This window comes from Zingiber officinale, chromosome 8A (assembly GCF_018446385.1).
Source record: "Zingiber officinale cultivar Zhangliang chromosome 8A, Zo_v1.1, whole genome shotgun sequence".
Taxonomy (NCBI): Eukaryota; Viridiplantae; Streptophyta; class Magnoliopsida; order Zingiberales; family Zingiberaceae; genus Zingiber; species Zingiber officinale.
The window spans coordinates 55,877,715-55,895,631 of NC_056000.1; the positions used below are offsets into that span (position 1 = coordinate 55,877,715).

The 17,917-nt window shown below is 33.3% G+C and overlaps 3 protein-coding genes across 5 annotated transcripts; 1 reads left to right on the plus strand and 2 right to left on the minus strand.

Moving 5' to 3' along the window:
* Positions 1-488: 488 nt before the first annotated feature.
* On the minus strand, positions 489-3,669 carry LOC122009140. Of its 3 annotated transcripts, none has more exons than XM_042565161.1 (4): positions 3,477-3,669; positions 1,198-1,604; positions 1,004-1,120; positions 489-825 (listed from the first exon to the last, which is right to left on the minus strand). In XM_042565161.1, the coding sequence occupies exons 2-4, from the start codon at positions 1,564-1,566 to the stop codon at positions 748-750; spliced, it is 564 nt and encodes a 187-aa protein (XP_042421095.1). In that variant the 5' UTR covers positions 1,567-1,604; positions 3,477-3,669; the 3' UTR covers positions 489-747. The 3 variants fall into 3 exon arrangements, with proteins under 3 accessions (XP_042421095.1, XP_042421094.1, XP_042421093.1); XM_042565160.1 differs by having other exon boundaries at positions 3,489-3,668; XM_042565159.1 differs by having other exon boundaries at positions 3,486-3,667.
* A 1,131-nt stretch (positions 3,670-4,800) lies between these two features.
* On the minus strand, positions 4,801-11,240 carry LOC122009142 (probable U3 small nucleolar RNA-associated protein 11). Its single transcript, XM_042565164.1, has 9 exons — positions 10,983-11,240; positions 8,613-8,743; positions 8,421-8,511; positions 8,260-8,351; positions 8,094-8,187; positions 7,944-8,023; positions 6,653-6,736; positions 5,536-5,635; positions 4,801-5,213 (listed from the first exon to the last, which is right to left on the minus strand). Exons 2-9 carry the CDS (start codon positions 8,666-8,668, stop codon positions 5,121-5,123), a joined length of 690 nt encoding a protein of 229 aa, XP_042421098.1. The 5' UTR covers positions 8,669-8,743; positions 10,983-11,240; the 3' UTR covers positions 4,801-5,120.
* Positions 11,241-11,381: 141 nt separating this feature from the next.
* On the plus strand, positions 11,382-17,617 carry LOC122009141. The gene is made up of 4 exons (XM_042565163.1): positions 11,382-11,710; positions 12,361-13,286; positions 13,579-13,653; positions 16,933-17,617. Exons 2-4 carry the CDS (start codon positions 12,387-12,389, stop codon positions 17,047-17,049), a joined length of 1,092 nt encoding a protein of 363 aa, XP_042421097.1. The 5' UTR covers positions 11,382-11,710; positions 12,361-12,386; the 3' UTR covers positions 17,050-17,617.
* Positions 17,618-17,917: the final 300 nt, after the last annotated feature.

The window sequence follows — 17,917 nt, forward strand, 5'->3', positions numbered from 1 at the left end:
CGTGAGGATCAGCTTCTGACGACTTGCTACAGTACTTGCATGATTTACATTTGGAGACTGGTGGAAAACTTGACACTTCGATCATAAAAAAAACGCATTCAAATGAAGGATAAGAAAACTTATTTTTGATAGCTCCTGATTGAATTGACTCGACTATAATTCGGATAAGAAAATTTTATCGGCCAATTGCTAATATCCAATCACTTCAATCTGCATGCATCCATTCGACACAAATCTTATTCAGTCGACCCAATTGCTTTGGATCAATTGAATCGGATGAAATTATAAGCTAATCCGCAAACAACTGTCGTACTTTGTCCACTCAACAAGGTTCCAATCAACTCAAAATTTTATTCAATGGACTGAAACTATTCTAGTCGACTCAACTAGCCTCTATAGCAACCTTATCCAAGGGTAGGCCAAGTTGGTCATATCAAAGGTCCTAAATAGTTTGGATAAAACTTATATATTCTGAAACATCTACTAGATTGATCTCGAAATCTAGGAGTTTGGTCGCATGACACATTGATCGCACAGCAGGGAGATACAGTATGAAACATTCGCCCATTCGGCTCATTGCCGATTACACGAAGAGATGGAGGTGAAAGTGATGAGAAATTTACAGGCAAGATGATGTGAGTTGAAATGAGAATGCTGAAAAACATTTCTACTCTCACAAACTTGTTCCATGTGATGAGAAATCAATGCTATAGCAAGAGATGAAAAGGGACCAAATGATGTTTTGATTTACCGATATCCATCTCTCCTATCTTGCTCCTCAGCTTCTTTGTTGGCAGTTTCAACAGATTTGAACCACAGAAAGGCCTGAGGACAAAGGACAAACATAATTTATATGCTCAGTAAATTTCACCTTGAAGACCTCATTACCAGGAAAAATCCTACATACATAAGGAATATGGTAGATTCTTGATGCAATGGAAATATTTTCCAAAGAAAGAAAACAAGAAGAAAATTCAACTAATGAACCAGTACTATAACATACAGAGGTCGGTATCCCAGTGAAAACAAAGAAACCAAGCAACGGTGCATAAAAGATACTGTCTGATTTCAGGACTCCAAAAACTGGATTCTTGTTAGCATATTCAAATATGGAGCCAATCTGCATGCCAATAAAAGAAATTCAGAAAAAATCTGAAACGTATATAAGATGAGAACAAGAAAATGATAGGGAAGTACCGCAGCTATAGCAATAAAAGCTGATGCAAGAAGATATGCATAGAAAGGAATCTGAAATGTTGATTGTGATGTGCTTCCACTGCCCTCATCACGCGCCCAAGGTGGAGGTTCATCTGAATCGGGTCTAGCCCAAGAGGGAATTTGTTCATCTGACTTGCTTGATTTTGCAGAACCTTCAGTAGTAGCACAGACGATGAACCTGCGAGACAATACGTGTGCATGTGGAACACACTGATGCTGGTTTCTTTGGAGGGTAACAGATAGAAATGGTTTCTGCTGAATAATTAGCCCTATGCAGATGTTCTTGACAGTGGGTTGCATCAACTGAGGAAGTTGGCTAGAAGTGCACAGGGCCATGCCAGCAGCCATGAACACTTCACCAGATCTGAATCGTGGAGGTCGTTAAGCTACATAAAGAAAAAAGAGCAGCAGTTACATCTTTCATCCTTTGCTGTGTGACCCTATGCAAACAGTTTGTTAAGGACATTTTCAATGGCAACAAATCAGATTACTGCAACTATGAGTGGCTAGGTAAGACTAGAGAGACCATGATGAAAATAGTGTATCAAGACTTCAAGTTCTTAATATTATTAAGATTAATTTATGTAGCACAAATAGAACCAAACCTCACATGGAAAACAATGTCACACAAAGAAGACGAAGTGAAAAAAACCTATTAATCAAAGATAAATTTTACGTGAGACATTGAAACAACACTAGGAAACAACTAGACGACAACAACCAAACTTTTATCCTACTAAGTTGGGTCAACTATACGGATCCTCCCACGCCATTGGACTCAATCTTCTACTATATCCTAATTCATATTTAAATGATTTTTATCATGTTTTATCATTACTAGCTAAGACTTTTTTTAGTCACCCTCTTCCTCGATTAATGTGCATATTGGTAATGATTTCACATCAACTAAATAGAAATTTATCGATCACCTAAGTACACATCCATCTTGGAGTTTTCCCTCAATAGACGCAATCTTGACTTTCTCTTTAATATTATCATTTCTTAATCTGTTTATCCTTGTATGTTCTCACATTCAATAGAAGAGAAAAGGTCTTGCCTTCTCTCATTAATAAAAATACTCCATTCACATTGCCTTCCCATTACCATATAAAGGACCCTAGACCCTCTCTCAAATCACTTAGTTCTCAAGTTTTGATTTGTTCTCTCATTCTCCTCTCTTAGACTTTCAAAGTGTTAAAAGTTTGGCAAGACTCAAAATTTAAAATGCGCCTATTTTAAGTCGAAGAATTTATCTTAAGAGATGATTATCAATAAACTCTAAATTTTTTAGGGAAACAATATCATTTTAAAGAGAAAGCATCCAACCCTCTCTTTGGTCTTCTAATATATCCAAAATGGTGTGTCAATTACCCAAAGCGGTACCTCAATGATTGACGACAAAGTCATTGGTGATGGCCCTCTAAAAAAGGGTATGCCAAAGGGGGCCTCAGCTGACCCAAAAGGGAGTGTCAATACCCAAAAGGGTAAGTCTACTCGAATGAGTGCCTTGACAATCTAAAGTAATGTGTCTACCATAAGAGATACTTCACAACCAATGGGGTATATCTACCCAACTAGATGCCTAGACTGCTTGAAGGGGTAGATTTACTACCCAAAAGATTATGTCGACCCAAAGGAATGTGATGATAGTGTCAAAAACAATGAAGAGGTGATCAACATTGCTATACTGAAGATCCTGCCATACCAATGAGCCATCAACAAGATGATGTGTTCTCTATTTGGAAGAAGAAAAGCTACATCAACAACTCAAGCGATTTTGCACAACATTTATAACAACAACTAAGTTCAATATTAATAAATTTTATCAGACAGTTTCTTTGTCATTCTATTGAATCAATTCGATACCTATGGGGCACAAGTACTTGGAATGCCTTATGATTTAGTAATTAGGGATGAAGTGATAAGTCCATCACCAATACAGAGGCCAAAAGGCAACAATACTGCTGCCAGTTAGCACATACAATTCTATTGCAAAGGAAGTTGTCCGCTTATTATTTACCTAACGTTACTAAAAGCACCATGCATTATGTGCAACAACTATCCATAGGGCACAACCAAAAGGGGTTAATGTTCTTTAACTAGTCCATACTTCCCTCACAAATAAACCCCTAAATCCAGTTCCACCCAGCACACACTATCAACTCTTGCATCCATAAAATCTTGTTTTGAGCAACGAAGGAAGCAAATTCTCTTTTAATTGATAAAAAAAATAAAGAGAAATCAGAGTAGGAAATTACAGAACTCACCACCTGCGCTTCTTTCTTTTAGCAGATTCCAATGGCAAGTGAATCCACTGGAACGGGAGACTGGAGAAGGAATCGTGGGAGAAATGGGGAAAAAAAAAAAAGGAATTTTGGATTTATTTATCTCGGGCGTTTCCTGGTGCTCCTTTCGCTCGCCTTCTTAGCCAAATAGAGGTGGCTAAGAATTTTGTTGGAAATATCAAATATTGGATGGACTGAAATGAATGGCGAAGATCGCCAGATAAATGCGTCCGATCCGAGCCATCTGTCGCCAGAGGGCAAGAGGGTAATATCAGATCGCCAGTAATATTGGATGCACATCTTTCTTGTTTAATATTTGAATCTGTTGGTAAAATTAATAGAAAAACACTTTTATGTTTGGTACATGTATTAAAAAAAAAATTATTAAAGACAATTTAAATTGATCAAGCATGCTCAATTGACTCGTCTGGCCCAATTGACTAATTGGGTCTTCGACACATTCACCAGAACGCATCCATCCATGGGATATCGATCGTCTGTTGTAATCGTTTTTTAATTTATCTAAATGATTAATAAAAATTTTTTATAGAGTTAAATCGATCATCTACATTATGATGCAATGTTAATTTATCATCTAAATTTTCGTAGTTCAATCAATAATTATAATATATTTATAATAATTTTTCTTCAAATATAATATGCAATCATAAGATATTGAATTTTTAAATGTCCGTCATCGTGTTGCTTAATTTATCCAAACAACTAGTCCTAAATATTTTAGGACCGAATTTCATCACCCAAATTTACTATCAAGTGGTTCATCATTTTTAATTGGATCTTCAACAAACTAATTTATCCAAATAAAATAAATTATCCTAACTATCAAATCGATATATTGATTGATAACCGCTGTAACAGAAGGCGTTGAATATTTCTTTTTTGCGATGTTAGTATTCAAAAGATAATACAATTTTATGGAAAAATAAAATAAAAACCAAAATAAAATTAAATAATCTCAATTAATCTCATTACCATTTATATTATCCAAATTGCTTCCCAGGCACTGGGCTTTCTCTTGTCTTTAATAAATTCCTGCACAATTTAAACATCTGAATCTTATCTTTAATAAATTCCTACACAATTTCATGAGCATATTAAATTAATATATAAAATCTAACTTAAACTCTTTATTAAAACATTAAAACTCTCAATCATATCAATAACCTCTCTTATATCTTTGACAACATAAAAAACATACTATCAGAGATTATAATATATATATTTTTTGTTTAAATTATGAATTAATAGGTCATTAATGTCAACATATATTTTAAAGTGATCAAATATTTCAATTTTAACTAGATTTATTATTATTTTTTATGGATTACATAATACAATAATGATGCTTCACTGAATACACATAAATCCGCTTTTGCCTAAGCCAATAAAAACGAAAATCTAAATTTTTGTACTTCACATAATGATGCCTTTAGTCATACAACAGCACAACAGAAAAGGTAATACTAATTTCGAAAAAATAAACATAATCTCAACCAAAACAATGTTTCCTTTCAGTTCAATCTTTTCTCAGACCAGCAACTTGTTTCATAAGAGACATCATCTAGTTAATCTAGGGGGCTTCCTTAGACTGATCCCTTAACGTTTTCTTTCTGCACGCCACTTGTAAACGGGTCGATTTGTTGGCTGCACAATTTCATCTTCACGAAGTTTGCGTTTTCTCCCGGGTTTCTGTTGCAAGGACAAAGGATCACAGTTATTCCAAATACCTTACGCCGAATAAGATCAACACGGAAGATAATCATCGTCAAACTTAGAACTTAAGAAGCTTAAGTGAAGCTAAACAAGTATAATCCTTCTAGAGTGAATGGGGTGCTATTGAAAGTCACAGGACCAATGAATTAGATGGCTCACGCAACCCCAACGTTATAAGCATAATGTTTGAGCCTCCATAGAGTATGTATATTGAAGACGCTACTAAAGCCTATTAGTCCTTCAGCAATCAATTATAATAAAAAGTTCTTTTCAAAGAGGATAGTAATAGATAACTAACCTGCAATTCTTTTTGCAAAGCCATGTCTGAGTATATCTTTTCAAGTTCTTGAACCCTTGTTTTCCTTGCTTCCAACTCTTTGTAAGATGCAGCTGTTTTCCTAGAAAGAGCCGCAGGAACTTCAAAAAATATATATTATACAAAGCAAAGAATTTTATACTTGGAAACATGTCAAGAGCGTACAAATTGACAAATTTACTTTATATTTCTCTTGGACAAATACAATGCCGGTAGGATGAAGATTACAAGGTGGTAAACTATAATGTCTTTCAAAATAAATTGCATTTATCTCATTATTTTGATGTAAAGCATCTTACCTTTATAGCAAACAAAAATAATGATGTAACAGGCAATGCTAAACTGAGAAAGGCACTTATTGTATGGGGCTAGATGCGGTGTCAATAGGAATTGATGATAAATTAATGGAAGTTGCAAACAACTAAAGAGACCAGCAAAGTTTTGTCACACATATCAATTACTAATGAAGTTTTTGGTTGGTAATTAATAAGATCAATTACTAAATCTATCCTTATTTTTTGGCTTTTTCAGTGCAAAGTTTGGCTTGTCCAAACTAACATATCAAAAATAGTTGACAAAAAATTTCTACCAAACCTCTACTAATTCTGGGCTAGGTTCAAGAAATTAAACTAGAATGTTGATTAAGCACGATAACAAGCTAATTTTGAATGTGGTGTCGTCAACTGAGCAGAATTATGATAGTAGCAAGAAATTAAGAGATATGGCAGTTTGATAGGTTCCTCATCATATTGAAATTCAGCTTGTTTCATTCCAGAAACTTCCTGTTACCAAAGCTAAGTCTGAACTTAGATTAAGCAAGTGAACCAAGCTAAGATAATAAACATATAATAAGAAACTAATTTATAACTTAGACTATGATATAGGTGCTGAACTTCAAATCTAGACTACAACTAAATATTTGCATTGCACTTGAGGGTGTGGTTTAACTTGTCGACTATACAAAGCCAACCAACTAGATCACTCTTAAAGGTAGGGTAGTTGTTTATTTGTATTTGGCAATATTCAAACTAACCCATCAAAATAATTTCCAGAAGGTAATAATGCCCAATCCAAGAACCAAAGACAAGATAAAACTTACTTAACAATGCCCTTGGGAATTTTTAGAGAAGCAACTGAATTGCTCATTTGCGGTGCTCTAGATTGTATTTCTTCGGCTTCTTCCCTGTCATATAATGACCAAAAGCAGAACATTAGCCAAAGGAAACACCAGAACACCACTAGAAGTAGTACATGGCAAGATGTTAGTTACTATCAGAATAAATAAAATTAGTATCTATGACATTATAACAGACAAATATGCACTTTACATCAAGTAAAGACAAATTAACAAAGAATTAAAATTGCTCCTTCACATTCCTCACATGCATTAATATTAAGTGATTAAAAAATATGCTTTTGGTCTAATCATATACAAACTTTATAACTTACACGCTCTCTATTTGTTAAAATACAAATATTTTTTCAAAACAATTTTTTTAAGAAATAAATTTACAATTTATAAATATTTTTTAAAAATTAAGCAAATTTATTAGTTTAAGGCATCATTAAACTTAAACAAATTAAAATTACTGACTAACAATTGCATGGTCAGGTCATACATGATATTTTTAAAGAAATATCTAAAACTGGAAAGAAATTTTTAATGTTTTATCTAAAATAATTATATAAATATTTTTAAAGAAAAATTATATACTGTAGTCTGTAGATTTTAATAATCCTCTGTTAAGTAAATTATGAAATTTGATTAGGGATTATAGCAAAATATTTCATAAATAAATAAGATTAACTTAGAACTAAGAATACAAATTATTATTAAATAATATTAATTAATGAAATTTTAAATTAAATTTTTGGACAATATTATTTTCTTAATAAAATTTGTAAAATTATTTTTTTTAATAAATCAATATTAGTAAACTCAAAGAGGCAATAGTTTGAAGATAGTTGCAAATCAAATATATATATATATATAAAAGAAAAATGAAGATATTAATAGACTGATAAATTGAGGTACTAATAGTTTCAAGATATTAAAAAATTGAAATTTTAAATAAAAGTTCTAAATTTAGAATTTTAATATTTTTATAAATTACTATTTGATAGAAGCAAAGATATGAAAAATTACAACATAATTACAAATATATAAAAAAACGAAATTTTATATTTGAAGATAATTAATTATAAATTTAAAATTTAAAATTAGCTTAAAATAATTCTTTCAAAAATACCCATGAATTGCACTGGCTAATGGCTTATATACCAATGTGACTTCTTAAATTAGATTAAATCTACTCTATGCAATGTAAGTAAACCATTGTGAGTTTGTGACACAACAAATACATCAATATATCAAATGATCAAAATCGCACCTATCCGCAGCATAGTAAACATGCTTGTTCCCTGGCTGATGATCTAGTGTGTGAAGAGCAGAACTTAGCCTTTCAATTTTCTACAATAGATTAAACAAGTGTTTCATCAATCTGTTACTGAATATTACACCATACTTTGTTCTAGAATACCTTCTTTTCACTTTGAATTTTCTGAAGGACATAACCAATATCTTGAGTTTTCATAAGCATGAGCTGTTCAGGTGTGTACTTGTTTGCTTCGCTCCTGGAAGACAAATTGTCAGCCATATTTTACTAAAAACCTTAAATTATCCAAGTTAAAGTTTTGCATCGTTACTTTGGAATATGAATCCCACCACGCATTCGTGTGTTAACCATCTTGAAATAGAATTCATCTGGATTTTTAAAAGATGCTTTCTCCCTTAATTTCTGCAACATTCAACACATAAGACCCCAAATCCACAGACTATCACTTAAACAAAAGCAATTGTTTCTCACCCTCAGAGTCTCTTCCTTCTGGTGGAATGCCTGTGCTCGGACAACATAATCTTTATGCTTCTCGAGAAGCCCAAACTTCTTCCTATCTTGACTGCCAATCAATTTATTTAAAATCAACAGGAAACATTATTAGGATCCTGAGCAGATGAAAACCAAAAGATGATGAGCGAGAGAAAAATAAAGTTCACTCACGGTTGTGATCGCTCTTTGTGAGCCTTCCGAGGGATAGCATTTCTAAAAGAAGACATAATTTATTGATTTCTGGTGTGCAATGGATCACAATAAACAAAAAGAAAATGACTTCCAATAATCCGCAACCAGTCCTGAAATATTTAAGAAGAGCAGAAGAAGAAAGAATGAACAACTTAACAGAAGTACTAAATCCACAACAAATAATCTGCAAGCACTAGTTAAGAATGAAGATAATTACTCCAAGCTAATAAGGTGCTGGGTTGATGGCGTCCAAATCTAAAATACATGATAGTCGCAATTAGGAGTATTTTTCAATCATATTATTCCATCTAATATATATTTACGTTGCTAGTTCAAATCATAAGAAAGAAGAATATAAAAGAGAGAATTTTTGGAACCACTAAGTTCCAACTCTGATTTATCAAAGAAAGAAATTTACATGCTCAGAAATTTCCATTATCAAAAAGATAACGGGGAAACCTCAAAGGCCCCAAGCTCGGCTGTGAGTTTCTGTAACAAAGCAGCAACTAGGGACAAAACCAATCCGGTGGCACAAGGCGACTACGCTCGCCCCCAACGCTCCCCCCAATCCGTCCCACGGCCAACAGAAAGGAGGTAAATCACGGGTGGTTACTAGCCTTTGGAATAGTGACTAGCGCATGAGGGAGGGATTTACCTCGACTATGGTTAGATTCGAACCTCAAATCTCATGGTATTAGCACCTCATGCGCCAGCCACTAGACCGTGGACTGGGACGAAACCAATCCAACTACAAAGTCGGGAAGAGAATCAAATGGCGGTGGAAGATGGTCGTTCGGCAAGGAAGACGAGGCAGATGACTTTCTGGGGATCGGGTTGGGACTGCAAGTTGGGTGGCAAGGAGAGATCGGGCTGATTTACATGCAGCGTTTTCAAAAGCTAGGGCAACATATTATATGGGGCTAATATTTAAATTTACAGTTTATTTAAATAAAACATTAAAATGTGTATTTGAATTTAAAATTGTATGAAAAAACTAAATCAAATTTTAATTTTTATTAAATAATTGGTTGTAAGGTGTGCTAAATTAATAATAAAGGTAATGATGATTAAGTAATTTAACTAAAAATCAATCCTTATTTAAAAATATAAGATATTATATAAATTTTATTACAAAATTAAAATTATTTATTATTAAATAATAAAAAATTATGGTTATTATTAATAATAAATTTTAGAATATTATTCTGAAACTATTAATAATTAATATCAAGAATACATTTTAGGATTATTTATCCGAATAAACATAAACATAATCATACAAAATATAAGATAATATATTAAAAATGTATTGCAAAATGCCGATCAAACATAATCATTTATAGAAAAGAGAAAGATCATACTGTGCTTATCAATCCATTAAATTGTTTACTTAGAACATAGGAAAGACAATTAAATTGTTTTCCATCCAAAATACCTTATTTTTATTTTATTTTTTTCATTTGATCAAGAATCTAGCAATCTTTATTGAATTAAAAAATAGCAAAATTATTTAAATATTTTTCAATATCCAATGTCTTTATTTTATTTTTAAAAATATTTTTTCTATATTTATTCATCAAAATTTTTCTTAATTTATCACTGAATTGGAGAGTCTTCAAAATAAGGGCATCTCCAATGCAAAGTTTGTGAGAGCATTGTAGAATCAAAAAAGTTGAATAAAAAGGTTTGAACCATTGTAGAGGTGAGGTTTGAGGTTTGTAGTTTAAGAGCAGTAGTGAAAACTCAAACCTGCTCTTTTGTCTTGAAATTGATGTAACATGCATAAATCCATGCAACTACATGTTATAAATTGGACCATAAAAAAGCTCATTTAGAGTTCTAACCATTTGAGATGTTTCAATAAAATTTTATAATGTTGATGTGGCATATTGGAAGCATATTAAAAAAAGCTCATTTAGATCTCTAACTATCGGAGATGCCCTAAATAATCTGTTCAAAATCATTTGTGGCTTTCATTTGGATATTATTTAAATATTTTTCCCATCACGAGGATCATTTCAATAGGGAATGTTTGTTATTTATTACTTGATGCTTCGCTGCAAGTTGCTAAACAACTTTCGCAGGAAGAATTGGAACCTACTTAAACATCCAATAGTTAGTTGACACTGAAGTCACATTCATTTTGTTATCCATAGTGATAGTTCCGATGATAGAATAGAATCTGTGTTAATTCCTTTGTTCGCAACAGGCAATGTTGCTATCCAGGAAACAGATTCAACAAGGCAGAAAATTTTAACTATACAAAGTCTAACGCAATCTACCTAAAAATTGACGACTTTCAAAATCAGGAACGCCAGACTACCGTGGAGCAAAAAAAATAGCACTCACCCGACCGTGGAGCTCTGCCGACCTAGGAACGTCGGACCACGTTGTTGTCGGTTTGCCGGAAGATGCTGAGAACTACGCACGATGGCTGGACGTTAATACTCGTCGGTTGGGTGGGTGCGACTGCTCGAGAAGAGGTCGCCGGCAAAAGAACAGTGCGGCGGCAGAGATAAAGAGAATGGCTGGGGGGCGGCGGCGGAAGAGAGAAAGAGGGAAAATAAAACCTACCTTACGGTGGAGGGTGGATTGGAGATTTATGTAATTTTATTTTTTATTATGGAAAAGTTTCTCTAATTTTACTTTCCACGCCTCCAAGTAAACAGAGGCTAAGTCCGCTCCTTTGAAAAAAAAAAATATCAAAAAAATAAAAATAATTAGAATTAATATTTATGCGCCCGTAAAAGAGGACTTGATAAGCAGAAGTGGAAACTCGTCCCAAGCCGTATGGACCCTGTGCGGAAGTCCCGATCTCCTTTCCTTGGACTAGTTCCACTGACCGGCATCATCATCTTTTGAAGACTTTAGCCACAAGTCCAGGGACCTCGGCAACTTCGAGACTGCCATAAAGTTCACAGGAGCAGTCGAGATCAGTCAGTCACACAAAACTTCAGGATCGGTCGCCTCTGCCTTCTGTTTCGTTCTCCTTTCTGGGAAGCGGATCGGGGTGAACCTGGCTTTTGTTTCACCGATTCTCTGTCAAGCTCCCATAGCCAATCTTCCTCCAGTAGAAGGTTAATAGACTCTCTCCTGGCAGTTTTCCTATCTAATTTGGTCGGAGCTCGAAGAGATTTCATCGTATCTTTGTAAACCAACGCATATGTGGCGTTTTCCTCATCACGCAGTTTTCCTGTACCTGATTTTGATTTTTCTTTTTTGTGCTTTAAATCTTTGTTTATTTGTAAAAGTCGGGTTTTTGTGGGATTGAAGAGATTCCTTTTGTTGCGTGCACGTTTCTTTGGTATTCTAGTTCATCGAGAATCGGTTTCTCATTTTCCCCCCTAGATTTTGTTCGTTTATGCTATCGTGTTAAGTTCAGTTTCCTGGTGAAATCTCTGAAAATTTTGATCCGCGCAAGAAAATGACTAATTTTTTTCATCAGTTTTATGGTCTTCCATAGATTTGGCGAGCTCATAAGTTAAAACTGGGGGAAATTTTCTTTTGCAGTTTTTCTTAAAGACTTGTTATTAACTTGGGACTCTATTACAATTTTTCAAAATCCTGGTTTCCAGTGATTTTAGTCAGTAATGCAGATGTTGATAGCCGTTTAATAAGCTTTCATCTTTTGCATCAGAGGGCATTCACAAAATGCTGCTTTCAGATCATGTAACAGTGTTGTTCGGCCACTTGCTTACAGTTTTGTTTTAATTTTCCAATATTGTAGTTAGGTCAAGGTTACTAATTTATCCAATGGAACTCAAGGAAGAAACGATATTTCAACATGATAGTTGCAGCAACAAAAGGAACTCATGCTCTTCCATCTGTGATGAAAATTTAGAGACATCACGGGCATCAGCTTGTAGTACAGAAAAGGATGTGGATATTTTAATGTGTAGAGTTTGCCATTGTCTCGAACCTGACATCAGGGGAGATGCTGCTTTAGAATTTTTAAATATTATCCCTCCATCACAAGGATTATCAGAAATCAACAATGACCGAAATTCATATGACGAACTTCCTCAAAAATGGACTGTAAAAGGATCCATCAATAACAAGTCTTCTCAGGAGGATACTGATTTTATTCAGTTTATAAGTCCTGAAGGTGAGATATTGGTTTGCAGTGCTGATGTAGAATCAGGTTCATGCCTTTGTCATGACACAATCATAGATCTAGGATGCTCTTGCAAAAACGATCTTTCTCATGCTCATTATGCTTGTGCACTTAAGTGGTTTATAAGTCATGGTTCCACTGTATGTGAGATCTGCGGAAGTTTAGCTAAAAATGTACGAGTAGAGGATTTTAGAAAGGTTGTGGCTTCCTTAAAAGACTATGAAGAACTAAGGGATAGAACAGTCACAGGAGAACCTACTTATATAAACATGGAGGCAAGTTCTGGTATTGATCCTGATGCTGTTGCTGCTATTAGAAGGCAAAGACTTAGTGAGATATCATTGTGGTTCAATCCTCATAATAATACTGCATCAATCTCCCAGGAGGCTGTAGAGGAAGTGCCATATAATCCAATAGAAAATGTTGTAACTAGGGACACACAAATAAACAAGTCAGCTTTGGAGCACTCAGGAATTTTAGTTGTTACTGGTCTGCTCACCGTTATTCTTTTCTGGTTTGTTGCTCCTCGAATCGGAAAGGTATGCCCTAAAACTGTGTTTCTTTAGAGTTTCTATAACTTGTGCATGAGTTTGTATTTATTTTTTTTCAATGGAGGAATAAAATCTATGTGGCTGAGCATAGTCGTTTGTACAAACATAGCTTGATGATCATGGTATTTTTGTTTGGTAACTAAAAGGCCTGCTGGCAACAAATTTGGATTTGCCAGATTTGTTCCTGTAGCTATTTCCTTGATAGTCAAATTGTATTTGTTGCTCTTCTTTACCTGTTCGACATAGTACCTAAATATCAAGTTTCTTTCTATTTTTGCAGAAAGGTGCAAAATTTGGTTTCCATATTCTTCTTGGAGGGCTATGTGTGTTGGCAGTAGTGATCTTTGTTAGATTTGTAAGTATACCTTTGTCTTATTTCCATTTATACTTTAGAGGTCACTAACCATTTAACATGCATTAATGTAAGAGCAAAAGAGTGTTAGGGAACCTATTTCTACTGTCATTAAGTCAAGGATTTGAAGGAGATTTGGTTGATGTTCCTTTGCGAAGTGTCCTAATTCTTCCTCTTTTCATGAAAAATATGTAGAGGCAAGGGAAAGTAGATAATATTATATTGCTTATGGGATAATCATTGCATGGTGCATGTAATACTTGTTAAAAATTTCATATACTATGGGACACTATTGGGTAAATCAACAAAATTCGATACTACTAATCTGTGCCATTGGTAATGTCTATTGTGTTGCATGTGTCAGTTATACCGATTTTGACGCTTGACCTTCCTTGGCATACTAGGATTCTTATCAAGATTTTTTTGCAGTTGTTTCTTTAAAATTTTAATTCTTGTGAAAGTGCATTAAATGAGTAAGGCAACATGCTTTAACACATGTCAAAACATACTAAGTACCAGTGCAATATAATACGATAAATTTAATTCAATTACCTATCAAATTGCCAGTTCTATTTTTATAATTAAATAGATTAAGTGAAATTGTATTTAAGGAATAAATACGAAAGTGACTAGGGAAGTAGAGTATTGAATAACTTATGAAGTTATTCAATTTGATACTTAAAACCAAAAAAAAAATCTAATCAATGGAGGATAAACACTCTAATCATTTTATAAAAATAAAGGAGACGTATAAAATGGTATGAATTAAAGGGATATTAAGCTAATGAGTCATACCATGAAATTTCGAAAAAAAGTGAGTAAAAGATTGAGGAAGGAGGCTACAATGACCAAAAATCAATTTGGATTCAAGAAGGTCGATGATGTAAGTTATACATCTCTTCGGGAGAAATACTTACATATGGTATTCATCGACCTAGAAAAAGTTTATAACAAAGTTTCAATGGAAATTATATGAAGAATTCTAGAAGAGAAAAATGTTAGCACAGTGTATATTGAAACAACTAAGGATATGTATGTAGATGTGATTAGTGAAGAATCTAGGTGGATTAACTTAGGTGTTTTCTATAAATATAGGGTTCCATCCAGGGTTTAAAATTTCGACCCATGCCGAGGTTTTGATCTCAAACTGGAATGATACGGTTTCGGTATCATATCGTGTCGTGCTGATACAGTTTCGATATTTTTTATTTATATATAGTAATTATAAGATAAATATGTTTGTGGTATATATAAAAATAAGTTGTATATTGATTTATTATAAGTTCTCAATTATTGAATAATTTAATATTATTAGAAAAAATAATTAAAAATAGTTTTATTTAAATAGAATTGATATATCAATAATTCAAATTAAAATGGATCTATCTAATATAAATATAATTTATTAGAATTTAAAAAAAATAGAATTTTTAAAATTTTTTAGAATTTTTAAAGAATTTTTTAAAAAAAATAAAATGAAATTTAAAATAATACAAAATAATAAAAAAAACATTAGAATATAAATAAGAATTATTAGATTTTTAAATTTTTAAATGAAATTTAAAATATTATTTTTTCAGAATATTAATTAATAAAATTTATTAAATTTATTTTAATTTTAAATATATTTTTTATATATTTTATTAGGATAATTTAATTAGGGTTTATAAAAGCTTTTTCGAAATATCACACATCCTTAGAATTGTTTAAATTAATTAAATAAAATAATTAATTATTGAAAAAGAAAAAAATCGCAGACGCGAGATCGTCCGCGATCATCGTCCAATCCCCGCGCGGGGACGGAACGACATTTCATTCCTTGGTTCTATCTACAATCAACTCTAAGTCTCTATCTTTTTATATTAATTATGGATGAACAACACATCCAAGACACATATTATCATAATGCATGTTATTTGTCGATGATATTATTTTGATAGATAAGGCACATTACCATAATTTTGTAGTAATATTAAAAGTAGTAAGATAATTATTAAGATAAGAAATAACAAGTTACCTATAACTGAGAGCTTCAAATATTTAAATTTTTTTTTACGAAAGGACGGAGGGATTGAGAGACGTCTTTTATAAAATACAAATAGGATGATTGAAATAAAAGAAAGCGCTAGGTGTTCTTTGTGATCATAAGGTATTTCTAAAAATTAAAAAGGAAGTTCTATAAAATGACGCTTAGACCTATTGTGTTATATCAAGCTGCACACACGATCAAAAGATAAGAGTTGTAAAGATGAGGATGTTAACATTTGAGAGAAAGTCAGAGTTGCGCCGATTGAGGGAAAACCCGAGATATATATTTAAGATGGTACGAACATGTATCAAGACAATCAATAAATGTTCAGTTAAGCAGTATGAAACTATAACAAATACACATATTAAATGAGGGAGAGAAAGATCAAAAAAGATTTGGTCATGAATGATAAAATAGGATAAAATTTATTTAAATATAGATGATGATATAGTAGAGGATATAGTTTAATAACGTAGGCGGATCCATATAACCAACCTCATTTAGTGAGATAAGACTTAGTTGTTGTTGAATTGTTTTTTGTATTTTGTTGTTTTCTTTGTGTATGTTTCAAGAATAATAAGTGAATTCAAAAGAGGAAGAATCCAATCCCTTCAAAAGAAGCAAAATCGAACTCTTAAAAAGGCGGCAGAATGGATCTCTGAAATTGTATTTGAAAAAATCATGTTAAACTCCTATTTAAATGCACCTCATCTCATGTAAATATGTGATCAGTGTTCTTACACCAACCTTGCATGTCTACACTGCAAACTGTTTTAAAATGTTTTTGAAGAGTATCACTCTGGAGACCATATTTACTATTTTTATTTTGTTCTGTTGTTTTAGGCAATTGGGCTTCGCCAATTCTATTTGCTTTCATGTCATGCAATATACATAATGACGCGATCTGACAAGAACTTATTTTGGATCTAGCTGGTAGTTTCACTACCAAAAGTTATTTTCGTTTATACATGCAATAGTTTGGAAAATGGACCCCACCTAGTGGGATAAAGTTTTGTTGTTGTTGTTGTATGCAATGATAGTTTGAAAATAAAAGCTATTATGATTCCAACAACCCAGAAGACAGTAATAACAGCTGGCAGATCAGTTATATATATTCCTAGGTTATAAGTAGGCAACTTGATATTGTATTTGGAAAGCTGTTATGACAAAAAGGGACCTTTTGTCTAAGTTCCTCTATTTGTAGTACAAGAAAGACTGCCCTTTTAAAGGAACAATTCTCTTTGTCATTGCAGATAATGCCAACCAGATTCAAACATGGGTTAACGCGCTATTGGGCAATCTTGTTTGTGTTTTGGTTTCTTGCTTTTGCAATTTGGGCTACTCGGACCCACAATATCCGTGCAAAATAATCCTGCCTTGACGTGCTGGGAAGGTCCATACTTTCATTTGCATGTGAAAGCAGTGACTGCAGGACAACTGCATTCTGAAAGGTGATGTCCAATCATCAGTTGACATTCAAACTAAATGTTTGGACTCTTGCCAGCCGGTAGTTTTGACAGGAGAGGTCTATAGTTTTTGCTGGATCACAGGTAGGTATCCTGCTGCACCCAGGTAAACCTTGTATGAAACTTGTTTATAGAATCAAGTGGTAATTTAGTAGTTGTTTACCGCAATGCTCTTTTGCCTTCTTGGTAATGATTTCTTCTTTTTTCTTGGTAATACGCCAAATTGTGAGTTTTGAACGTAATCAAACCATCTAGAATCCCGATCCATTTTTTCATGCCTCTGGCAAAGTGTGCCTGGGAGTGCTGTAAAGTCATTATCCCTCCCATGGAATGTAGTATTTCTACAAGTGAGTTTGTGGTTCTGCTAGATTGTTAAGTATCTTGTGTTGTACATAAATAACATGAAATAAGTCTGTTATTTTGACTTGGCTTAAATGGGCATGCTGCAACTTTTTGTATGATACACATCATATATTCTGTTTTTGTCAGTTTCAGTTTGACCTTATACTCTTTGATAGCACAAAAGATGATGTCAGCTGCATGAGCTCTGGCCTCCTCATCAGCCATGCTTTTGAAGGTAATCCTTAGCCCTTTCGCCTTTCACAACAGTAGTTTGTTTTATACATGGTAAGTTTGTTGGTGTCAACTGACTCAGTTGGTAAGGAACTTAGTTGATATTGCCAACGCTTTGGGCACATAATCGGCCTTCACCAAAAAGGAAAACTTGAGGGCTTGCATGATAAAAATGGTAAGTTTATCTTAGATAGAGGGA